This window comes from Siniperca chuatsi, linkage group LG9 (genome assembly GCF_020085105.1).
Source record: "Siniperca chuatsi isolate FFG_IHB_CAS linkage group LG9, ASM2008510v1, whole genome shotgun sequence".
Lineage (NCBI taxonomy): Eukaryota > Metazoa > Chordata > Actinopteri > Centrarchiformes > Sinipercidae > Siniperca > Siniperca chuatsi.
In genome coordinates, this window is record NC_058050.1 from 15,118,047 (window position 1) to 15,129,678 (window position 11,632).

Here is an 11,632-nt window from a genome sequence, read left to right on the forward strand (position 1 = left end):
GCAAACTTGGAAAGAAGTCTCATCTTGTTTTCTCTGTCCTCGGGCATGGAAGCAGATTGCAAACACATTAAATAGTAATATGTAATTTATTCACAGCCAAACTTTCTGTCTCTTTCAAGAAGAGACGTGACATGAAGGCATGTGTAATATTCTTTTGCTATTAATTTGTTTTCATGGTTATTTCCAAGATATTGCACCTTAATGAACAACCACAGGAATGAGCTGCAGTCACACCCACAGGGGGCAACATTTGAGACCAAAATACCACATAAAACAATGTGGTACTCTGGACTCTGAATTTAGGATATTGCCAAATTAGGTTAGGTTTTCACACCAATTTTTTTTCTTATTTAATATTTGAACTATGGAGTAATAGGCATTGTGCTGCTGCCATCAGGTCAAACACATATGTTCCTGGTGATAAGTAAGAATATGGTCTGATTCTGAAAAATAAAACAGGCTCCTAACAACATTAATCCCATCATGGTTTAAAAGTGTCCTGTTAACTGAGGAGGAGAGACAGGGAGGAACAGGAAGTAGCCTCAGTGACACCTGCATCGCAGGTACAGGATCAAACACACTTCATTAAGTTGGTTAATCTGCTTAAAATAACAATGTTACTCACTGCTTTCAATAACTTAAATGGGTCAGTGACACAGTCATGCGATGTGACATGATATATTTCTCTAGTATGCGCAGGACAGCCTCCACCACTAGGTAAATAAACAGCTACTACACAAACAGGCAAAAATAGACGACTTCCTCATTTAACCGTTTACAACCGACCGAGATGACACACAACACGGCTGCAGTACAGACTATGATCATGTGTTTATCAGCTCATGTTATAAACTTCAGGCAGAGGACCTGCTGCAACAACAGGTGTCACCGTCAGGTCTTCCGCACTTGCACTCACCTTTGTGTAATATAACATCCACAGCTCATACAGCCTTTCCTTCGATGCCATCCCGCCGCCCTTGTGGTTGCTCATGATCTCCCTTTTTTTTTAATAAATCATGAAACAGGTAAGCATGGTCAAAGCCAGGGCTGTTTGAAGTTGTTTCCTAAAGGCAGGAGGACGCGGCACGCTCCTGTGAACCATTCCTGCAAATCCAGGCGCAATAATCCACGAAAAAGTGCTTTCGGTCGCGACACGCAAAGTTATCAGAGTGGCATGAAAAAGCAAAACATGACGGCGTGAATGTGGCCACGGTGCGATCACTGTCGAAATTGTAAAACCAGGAACACAAATGCGTGGAAATGCATGTCTGGAGAAACACCCATGTCCGCATTTAAAGCGAGTTTGTTGCTGTATGATTCCTATTGGAGAGAGTTCCCACGGAAGCGACAGATGCCGTCCGCTCAACACCAATAAATGACTGCGCTGCTGTCAGTAGAGGTGTATAGTCCAGTGTTATGTGTAATAAGCAGGAGCAAATTATCATCAACTAACTGTCTGACTCTATTAACAAGGCAAGAAATACAGTGAAGAGTTGGCTGTCGATCATGCTCACAGGTAGGCTGATATTCTTAAAGACACACACACAGATACAGCCTCCTCCAGGACTCGGAGGAAAGTCTGGAGAAAGAAAGAAAGATACAGTCAAAATACATATTTATATTAAGTAATCATCAAAAAAATAAAGAAATAAGATAACCTATCAATAAAATGCTGCAGCATTTGGGACAGAATAGGCAGCCTATGACCACATATGTGCAAGTGATCATAGTTTTCTGAATTATAAGCCTTTGTTGTGCGATTTCTGTAGACTGAGGAGGAAGCTTTCACTTTGCACAGTAAGCAACATTCAGTAGCCTACTGATAACATAAAAACACACACAGAGACACACAACTGAACTTCAGACTCTAACAGCTACTTGTGATGGTTCCTGGTGCCTAAGTAGGCTGTAATAAATAATTATTGCACATCATTTTATTATATGCTGTTCCCCATTCCTCTTTTAAATCCAGAGGTGACAGTGCTTTTGCGGTTGTAGCTCCTAAACTTTGGAACAGCCTTTCCCATTACATCAAATCTGCTGAATCTGCTGAAAACTCATTTCTATTGGTTAGCCTTTTTACTCTCCGTTTGCCTTTCGTTTTTATTTTGGTCGTGTGCTTTAATTTTTGTCTATGTATCATGCTTATATATGTATGTAGGTATGTATGTGTATTTGTATGTGTGTATTTTATACTATATGTGAAGCACTTTATAACTGTGTTTTTAAAAGTGTTATATCAATAAAATTATTATTATTAGATTCCTGATGCAGACTGTCAATCAATAATCCTGTAAACAGTGAGAGACCTATATTAGCAAAAGGAGTGTTACACAGATACTGAAAGTAAAATATAGGAATATATTCAAAATATTACTCCAGTAGAAATGTGATGGATGTGATGAAATTATGTGTAGAAATGTATTATGAATGTAGTAAAAAGTATTTTGAAGAATGGTCCTGTTCTCCCTTCCTGAAAAGTTTTTCTTTTAAAAATGCATGAACTTATAAGAGGTATTTGGATGTTTTAAGTGGTCCTGGTGGTGTTTGGTCTAACTCCATATATTGTAAACCTGCATGGTCTGACAAGCTTACCTATTTATCTGAAAACAAGACACTTCACATAGCCTACATTTAAAAAAACCTTTCTCCTCTTGAATAACAAATATATGCTGAGTATAGTATGTTGTACTGAGTGGATAGTTTAGACGGTATAGACAGTGTCTATATGTCTCTTGATGGGCCACTAACGTATCACAAATGTATAATTTATTGATTTGTTAATGTTACCCCTTGAGTGTTATCATCTTTAACTTTTTTAGCATCTTTCACACAACCAGATTTGTGTTGTCACCCGCTAATGTTGGTCATTAGGAAGACGGACACAGTGAAGCTCGAGGCAGCTGTATTACCATGGCGATGGCCTACATTCCTAAACAAGACCTGACAGTGTGACGATCAACAGGCGGGACAGTGTACCAGTCTGTCCTATGTATTCCCCTTAATGTAAAGGTCTGTTAATAGTCCATAAGTAGGTTTAAATAGGCTATTTAAAAAGTTGCCTATAAGCTACTGAAAGTAATCAATTCAAATATTACTCCATGTGCGAATACATCCAACATAGACCCCAACATAAACATGTCTGTGTTTAAAATGAGGGAAATCTCATTATCCTAAATAGAAATTTGCTTTTTAAATAATATTGCTTCATATGTAATCAATGTAATTAATTATTTTGAAGAAATCTGTCAACAACAAAAAAAATAATATCACATGATCAGGCAACAGGTCACTGCAATCGATGTGCTCGACGGTCGTTTGTATGTCCTCAGTCAGGACCGTCAATGGATTTCAGAGAGAACTGAGCGGCGTGTGAAGATAAACATGGAGAAAAATGTTGGGTCACTACAGGAGCAGGCCCTAAAAAGGAAAGAGAGACTAAAAGCACTAAGAGATAAACAACTTCATGTAAGTGTCTTGTCTGGCGATGACTTGTTTCTGATGAATGCAACATAGCCTGTAGAAAACGCTTCATTGTGTTAGTGAGGTAACGTTAGCAGACTTAGCTTATAGCTAACGATAGCATATTCTTGTAGTTAGCAAATCAACCATAAACTTGGTTCGTGGCTTTGTTGTTGTGCAGTGAGAGGATGTAGGCTTAGAAATTTAATTCAGAATGTTTACTTATTACAATGCTTTTGTAGTTACGTATAGTCTATCTGGTTTGACTGCGCAGCTAATTTCTGAAGCTAACGTGTATGCACTTCTTTCTCAGAGATAATAACAAGTAATTTAACCGCTAGTCATGTATCAAAGTTAATATATTCGCAAAATCTTAGTTGATGAGAATGAATGAGAGTTCGTGGCTAGTTTACAACACTAGCCCTCTGTTTTGTACATGTACAGGCTTCACGTTGCACAGTCTTTATAGCGCTGTTACCTGCACGACAATGTAAAAAACACCTCTGACTGAATGCGATCAGCTTCACCTAAAGTGGTCAGCTACGACGTGTCAGTTACAGTAAATTATCACGATCAATTAGCTTACATATCCTTTGTAAAATACAATAATCAAACTGAAGTCACGTGTTCAAACAAGCCTATCAACTTCTAAGGCACTTGATGGTATTTTACATTCACAGATCACACCTTATGCTTCTCTGCAGATTGTTTGGTAAAATCAGCAGCAGTAGCTGTATTTATTTGTATTTAAGACATTTGGTTTATGTTCAGCAGTGCATTTAACAGATGGGGCCTCAATATCTTGCTGACAAGCAGAGGTACAGGATAGATGGTGGCTGCAGGGATGAGACTCTTGTCTTTATGGAAGGATCTCTGCTGCCTTACAGTGATGTGGATCATTTGATTTTTAGCAAAAAATGTGTCTCTGTTCAGTGTTAAATGACAAAAGCACAGCTTCTCTGATATAGAACAGATAAATAGGGCCGCCACTGGTTGTACAGGTCTTGGAATATAATAGAACATAGAGAGATGTTTATCAGATGAGGACAATCGTAAAAATAGAGAGTCTGAGGATATCAGGGAATTTCAACTAATCAGGCAGTTTCTGAAGAATATAACATCTATTTTGCATCTTTTTCACAAATGTATTGCATTAACTAGGGCTGTATTTAGCTGTTTTCTGCACAAGCCCAACCGTGGTGGGATGGATGGTTATCAATTTCTTAACCATTTACAATATTTCTGAAGCTGAAACGAACAATAACTAACCAGGAAGAATAAATATATTTCACTCAGTGAAGCACTGCAGCCTGACTACATCAGTGTCACAGTGCGAGTGAATCAGGTCTGATTTTATCTATATGTGCTCAGCTCTTTGAAAGAGAGGAAAATGATAATCATCATTGTATTCAACGTTTTTTAAAGCCATTTATAAAATCAATGAATTGTTGATGGGAGAAGAATTGATGTATCAATAAATCTAGATTTAAAAAAATAAAATAAAAAAAACCCAAAAGTCATAGGTTAGTTATTGGATAGTTTGTTTCTCAGCAACCAACAATGAACACAAGAGAAAGACCCTCCTATGCCACTCAGTTGTAAACGGGACACTTTGGCATGCCAGTAAAGATGCACTTATTACGGTGGAGAAGCCTTAGTCAAACGACAGAAGAGAAAAGTGAACTTCAACTGCTGTAAAAGAGGATTTGAATGAAGTGTGGAGATACCTCAGTTGCATGAATGGTGTAGACAAGATTATAATCTGTGAAAAAATTAACCAATGCAACAAAAGAGTTTCCCCTCGGGGGTCAATAAAGTATTTCTGATTCTGATTCTGAAAATAACACCACATTTCTAGCAACTACCACACACTGCACAGTAAAAATTATGGTGTGTGTGTAAGAAGTATTTAAGAAGTTCATCTTACTGTTATTATCGAGATGACATTGCATGCTGAGCTAATTTTGCCTATGATAATTGTACTAGCAAAATTTCATATCAACACACACCTTTGGTCCCACATATTCTACTGAACTGAGAGCAGGTTGGTGCACCAGGGTTTCACTTGTTCCTCAGTAGGGTGGATAAATGTGTCGAACCATTCAAACATTACACAGTTATTCTGCCCCACTATGACAACCTTCCAGTTCTGGATATGAATTTGTGTTTCACTAAGCTGGTGTTGAACAGATGCATACTGGCTTGGCTAGCAATGTCTGATAAACGATTGTTGACATTCCTGAAGCCTGGGATCCTTTTTCTTTCGTGCTGCACTTCAAGAATGAGTCAGTCCCCTGAATTGTTCTAGCAGGTGGACAGGAAGCCTCTTCAGGAAAATGCTAGATGGGAGGGGTTCGATGTCCTTTGTTACCACTTTTCACTTGGGGTCAGAATGATTTGTTTCTGAATCTATGCAAGCCTATTTCATGATTTGTTTCCCCATTGTTTTTATGTGGATAGTTTAGTGTAGGCCTTAGTCTGAAATGCTGTGGTCTGGTAGTCACTTCAGGTAGTCCTGAAGCAACTAGTGATCTGATTTTCCTAATTTATTAAGTCCAGTTCTTAAAGTTATACCTCCTAAATAGCACAATGTCAGAAATAATCAAGCTAAAAATGTAAATTTGTTATTTGAGTCCCAAATGATGGGCCAACACAAAAAATAGGTGATTGATTATTTTGTTTACCTATGCAAATGTTAGCCTAGTGTATATATCTTTACTGTGCCAGATCGCTGAAATTGGCTGATGCATATGTTCATTTTCATTAATTCAGTGGTTCTTAATGGCAAAATATAATGTTAATCTATGCTCATTCTGGCCAGTCCATTTACTAAAGAGTCATGTTTTTACTTTTAGAATACTGCATGGTAAATTCAAGTTATTTTAACGATGGCATGATGATATTTTAACAGGGGCGAGAGGAAGATGGGGAGCCAGAGAAGAAAAAAGCTTCACTAGAGGAGACTACTGAAGAGAAACACAGGTTGGTTCATCACACCACACACACAAATTTTTTAAATCATATTTTTCATAAAAGTAGCATCATGATTTTTCCAACCATTGCTCGCTGTTGTTTGCCCCTTTAGCTGAGGCTTTTTAAGCTGCACAAACGGAATTGAAACTGATATGAAAATACTTCATCAGAGCATTTATCTGCCCTTTATCTGAACACCATCTTCTTGTAACACACTTCATGTCTCAGTGCCGGTCATGAGATGAGGTGTTTACACTGGGCTGGATCACAGCCTCATGCTATTAACTGCTCAAATATCCTGCAGCTTACTCAACTTTGTGTGTTAGTCAGTAGGAAGGAGCAGCCATCTTTCCTGTCCTACAGGACTTTTTTTCCATTGTTTATATTTAATGAACTGACAGCGCTGAGGGAGTGCCCCTGTGTTTCCTCCAGTCCAACAGGACAGATCTCTCTCATGAGAATGAAAATAGCTGCAGAGTTTTAAAGGCCTAATTTAGACATTTGTCAGTGAAGAGAAAAGTACTCTGGGTACTCTGTTTTTTTCATCTGTGTTTTGTTAAGTTAAGACAGACATCTGTAGCAGGGTATGAGTGTAATGTATCTTGTGATTGGTATTAAAATTTAATGGGAGATCAAATTGCCAAACCAAGGCATGAAAGAACACAACAATCAACATGTTTGTCCTAAAGTTATTGATATTCAAATGAATGATCCCCAAGTTTTAGGGGCAGAAAGTTTTTCAGCTCCCTGTGTTTTATCATACAACATACACCATTCCTCCAAGCCTATTCAACAAAAGGTACCAACCGCACCATACAGCTTTTCCTGTTACATCTTGTTAGGTGTTGTTCGGGCAGCTGTTTTTATTTTTAGATAGACAGGTACGTCAATTTAAAAATCTTGGGAATAGCAAATACGATTCAAGGAAGTTCTAAAATATTGACTAACTGCATGTTAGCTTTAACAGTCTCTGTGGCTAATGTGTAAATGAAAAGGCAGATCATTGTCTGGAGTTATTTTTGCTCTGGTGAATGGAGCAGGTAGCTTGATATCATTGTAAACACTCTGCTGCACCTCCTTCTCCTCCGCCACAGTTCTCTAAACATTTTGAGACACACTTGGGTCAGTGTTCTGAATTTATCACTGGCTCTCTTTGATGCCACAGTGTGCTTGAAATGGAAATGCGTAAATACACTCTAAAGGTTTGAATGCATCAAATTAAGAGAAAAGGAGAGATGTCAAACTTTGAAGGCAGAAAATTTACACGTACAGTCTGTTTATCCTGTTTTTTTTGTGCTGTTAGTGGTGGGATTTAAGAGGGCAATGTTTTTCAGTATATATCTTCCCATCTGTACTTTGGTCTATAACAAAATATCTTGACATTTACTGTCCTGGATGGTGTGAAATTCAGTTTTGATATTAATGTCCCCCAGAGGATGATTCCTAATGATGTTGGTGACCTCCTGACCTTTTGTTTAGCACCCCCATCAGGTTAAAAGTTTCTTTGGACTACCACTACTTGTCCATGACAAGAGATCTCAAAAATGAATGTTGCAATATCCATTAAATTTGCTGTAATATTCATAGTCCTCATATGATTTATCTTATAGTTAAGGTGATTCCTTGACCTTTCCTCTTGTCCCACAATTTCTGCAGAAGAAATGTCAAAATCTAATGAACATATTATCATGGAGTTTGCACCAAAACTTGTTCCCCAGAGGAAAGATCAAAAATATCAATTTGTACAAAAGATATAAAATGGCAAAATTGGAATAAAATTTTCTCTGGATATTCAACCATGTTGATTTCGGTGATTCCCTCACCTTTGCACCCTTACACCAAAATATCCACTTGCACACAATATATTGCATAATGCATCCCAATAGGATAATTGCTGAGCACATTCATGCTTCCTGGAGGAAGAATCCTTTTCAGTTTGGTGATTCCATGACACATTGTGCCATCTGTTTTGTTTCACAATATGATCTATTAAAGGCTGATGAATGATGGCCTGTAATTAGCCCTGGACAGGTGCCTTCTAGCTACTCCAAACTCCAAGCTGAGAAACTTTGTGTGACTTGCTGTCAGGGCATCTGGACTTTGTAACACTCTGACTGTGGAGCTTTGGTTGGCGAAATTATTGAAATCTTTTAATTCATTTTGAAGGCCTTTTTCGACAACCATTGATGTAGTTTCCATCTGTTTATTTAATTAATTTTATTATAGTTAGTGTTTCAGTTCATGTCATATTTATATTACAGAATATTTTGTTTCACTTCAAATAAATGCAATAAAGTGTTTTTATTTGATTCATTGTGACTGCAGTAGATATTGTCAAACGCTGTGATACAGGGGAGCCATTTGTATGGCCAGAGGGTATCCAGAAATTAAATGGCAGGCATTTTCAGGGGCAATATAAGTGGCATGGGAATTAAATTTAAGGATGATATGGATAGAACAACATATTCCTCTGCCTCTTCAAGAGAGATTCAGGAGAGAGAGATGTATGAACTAGGAGTGGACCTCAGTCAGCCAATGGCAGAACATGACTAGCATTCCTGCCCATACCCATACAAGGCATTGGTGTCTCTGTTGGCAGCAGGGGTGTGACGAATGTATCAAGAGTGCACCCTTTCGAGCTTCATCACAAATCCATGTTAAGCTCACAACAGCTGATAACTCTCTTGGTCCGTGTTTGGTCAGACAATAGTTTACCTCTGCCTCTGTGCTTTCTGTATAATCTGCAGAGATGTCGGCTAAGCTTGCCAAGAATTCCTCTGTGTAGAGATGTGATGAAAGACTGCATAATTCAACATCAAGGACAGAATTCCTCAGCTGTTTGCTGCTCTTCTCAAATCCGTGCCCAGGAGCAGGTGGAACATGTTAATCAGACGTGTTCATAGGAATAAAGAGGGACATTATAACCAGCCCTCTCTAGACATTAGATGTGCAGCTGTGTAGGGTTAGCAGATGGTCTTTTATGTGCCTTAATCTCTGGTGGAATATATTTGCCTACACTGCCACCTCCTGGACTGTCACAAGAGTGTGGTGGAAAAAGAGTGGGAGAGCATTGTTGACTGATAATGTAGTGTTTAGCATTTCTGTATTCTCTTATCAGTCCTACCACTAAAATTAGACTCACATTACTCTGTATTTCTGTCCTCAGAGAGCTGAAGCTGAGGAATTACACCCCAGAGGATGAAGAGCTTAAGGAGAGGCAGGTGCCCAAAGCCAAACCCGCATCTGGTGAGAACTCTTCAATCATAAACAAGCTTCATAAAACATTAACTCAGATGATTTTGACATTACAGTGCCTTGCTGTCGAGTGCTGTTAATATCATACTGTCATTACATTGCCTCCAGGAAGGTCATAGCACATGATCAGCTACTGGATGGTGCCCTTGAGTATTGCTCATAGACTCCTGCTGCTATTATCACATATCATTTATAATTGATGGTAAATATTCTTTGTTTGCAGTGGAGGATAAAGTAAAAGACCAGTTAGAGGCAGCTAATCCAGAGCCCATCATTGAAGAAGTGGTGAGTACTCCTTTCTGTCTAAATGTGATTTCCTTTGTTGAAGACAGTAGTTGTAGTTGTCATATTCAGCTTTTTTCTGTCATCAGGATTTGGCCAACCTCGCCCCAAGAAAACCAGACTGGTAAGACCTTTCTGAAAATGATTTTCCAACCTGTACGGTGCATAAAATCGTGGTATAATTAAAGATAACTTGTTCCTGACATTGTTTTGAAATTGTGATTCTGAATCTAGGGATCTAAAGCGCGATGTGGCCAAGAAACTGGAGAAGTTGGAGAGGAGAACACAGAGAGCAATCGCTGAGATCATCAGTTAGTATTTCCTATTTATTTGATGTTTTTGCATTTTATCACTGAATTTTCCTGACCCCACGGAGATAAGCATGTCTCAGCTAGGCCTGAATTATAAGGCTAATTGCTTTGTGGTTTCCAGACTCCACAGAGGATTGAAGCCATCTGATAACATCAGTGGTGTGATTCCTCCACTGATGTGTGATCCACATTCTAAACATAGGCATGAGCCTTAATGGAGAACAAAACAGGTTTAACTGTAAAGGTTTTCACTTGTTTTAATGTGTCACAGTGATTACTAATTGTTCTCATTGCCATTGAGAGTAGAGGTAGTTATGTTTTGTGTTAACATGTTTACTCACAATAACCCTATTAATATGTTAGAGTTTATAGTGGCATGTAAGCATCAACAAACACTCCTTTCAGTTTGGTTTTAGCCTTCTGTGCAAACTCAGACAGCATTACAGCTACACTTTGACGTAAATTAAAACATGGCAGTGGGCTGTATTTACTATTAATGTAAACAACTTTGTTTATTTTGCTCTGCATTGGATGTAACTGCCACCAGAGTGTACTCTCTGTTGCTGGGACAACAGGGATGCTTGGTTACAGGGTGTCAGTGGTGCATGTTAGTCCACTCAACCTGAATAAGACCTTAACCAGAGTTATGAGGATGCAGTGAATTAATTAATCAGATTGACCGTGAGTGTTTGTGCGTGCCCAGGGGATCGTCTCCGAGGCAGTGAAGACGAGTTGGCCGGAGTGGTGGGAGCAGTAGGAGCGGAAGAGGGAGACTCAGACTGAATCCAAGATGTGACAGATAAAAACAAGGAGACTACAGAGGGATGGCCCTGGTTTACTGGGATTGTACTGTGTTGTGCTCAAAGAGACAGCTACTTTCATCGCTGCAGGGAGTAATGTTTTCTGTCAGGTCTTTATATTCCCTTTGTGAGTCCTGCATTGTATCATTGCATTATTACATATGAATATGTAGTAGTACATTCTGTTTATTGAGGTGCATTGTTAATGTAACCATCAATATTGTGTTGTAATTTTTTATATTTTCAAGTAAAACAATGTGAATTTTTCAAATGCCTGATTATTTTCATGCATTTTGTCTTAATTTTAAGTAGGGGTGGGCGATATGAATAAAATCCTATCATGTAATTTTATATCATGATATATGTTCTGATACAGAACATTTTGTGGAAAAATACTTCATCACGGTGACTCAAATCTTTAAAAAAATACTTTTAAAGGAATTTCTTTTTTCTCCATTAAGCCCATTTGTTTGCCAAAATGGCCTAATACATCCAGGGATGTTCAAGGGATAGCTACCACATTGTAACAAACAGTGGACAAATTTCTGT

At 38.4% G+C, this 11,632-nt stretch overlaps 2 protein-coding genes across 4 annotated transcripts in view; one reads left to right on the forward strand and one right to left on the reverse strand.

The window, feature by feature from the left end:
• nbeal2 (neurobeachin-like 2) overlaps window positions 1–1,638 on the reverse strand; it is a 37,685-nt gene extending 36,047 nt beyond the window's left edge. For 2 of the 3 annotated variants that reach the window (XM_044207372.1, XM_044207371.1), the window contains exon 1: window positions 917–1,638. In XM_044207372.1, the coding sequence (XP_044063307.1) occupies window positions 917–991 (75 nt within the window). In that variant the 5' untranslated portion in view covers window positions 992–1,638. The remainder of the gene's footprint in view (window positions 1–916) is intronic. The other variant, XM_044207374.1, reaches the window with a different exon arrangement.
• Window positions 1,639–3,311: 1,673 nt separating this feature from the next.
• Window positions 3,312–11,354, forward strand: ccdc12 (coiled-coil domain containing 12). The gene is made up of 7 exons (XM_044207394.1): window positions 3,312–3,468; window positions 6,374–6,444; window positions 9,602–9,681; window positions 9,914–9,975; window positions 10,062–10,096; window positions 10,207–10,283; window positions 10,987–11,354. The coding sequence occupies exons 1-7, from the start codon at window positions 3,385–3,387 to the stop codon at window positions 11,064–11,066; spliced, it is 489 nt and encodes a 162-aa protein (XP_044063329.1). The 5' UTR covers window positions 3,312–3,384; the 3' UTR covers window positions 11,067–11,354.
• Window positions 11,355–11,632: the final 278 nt, after the last annotated feature.

Bases quoted from the DNA above. Each gene is read 5' to 3' on its own strand.
- ccdc12 (XM_044207394.1), top strand. From the start codon at position 3,385: ATGGAGAAAAATGTTGGGTCACTACAGGAGCAGGCCCTAAAAAGGAAA. The intron at 6,445-9,601 runs GTTGGTTCATCA...TTCTGTCCTCAG, and splicing joins ACTACTGAAGAGAAACACAG to AGAGCTGAAGCTGAGGAATT. The intron at 10,097-10,206 runs GTAAGACCTTTC...TTCTGAATCTAG, and splicing joins GCCCCAAGAAAACCAGACTG to GGATCTAAAGCGCGATGTGG.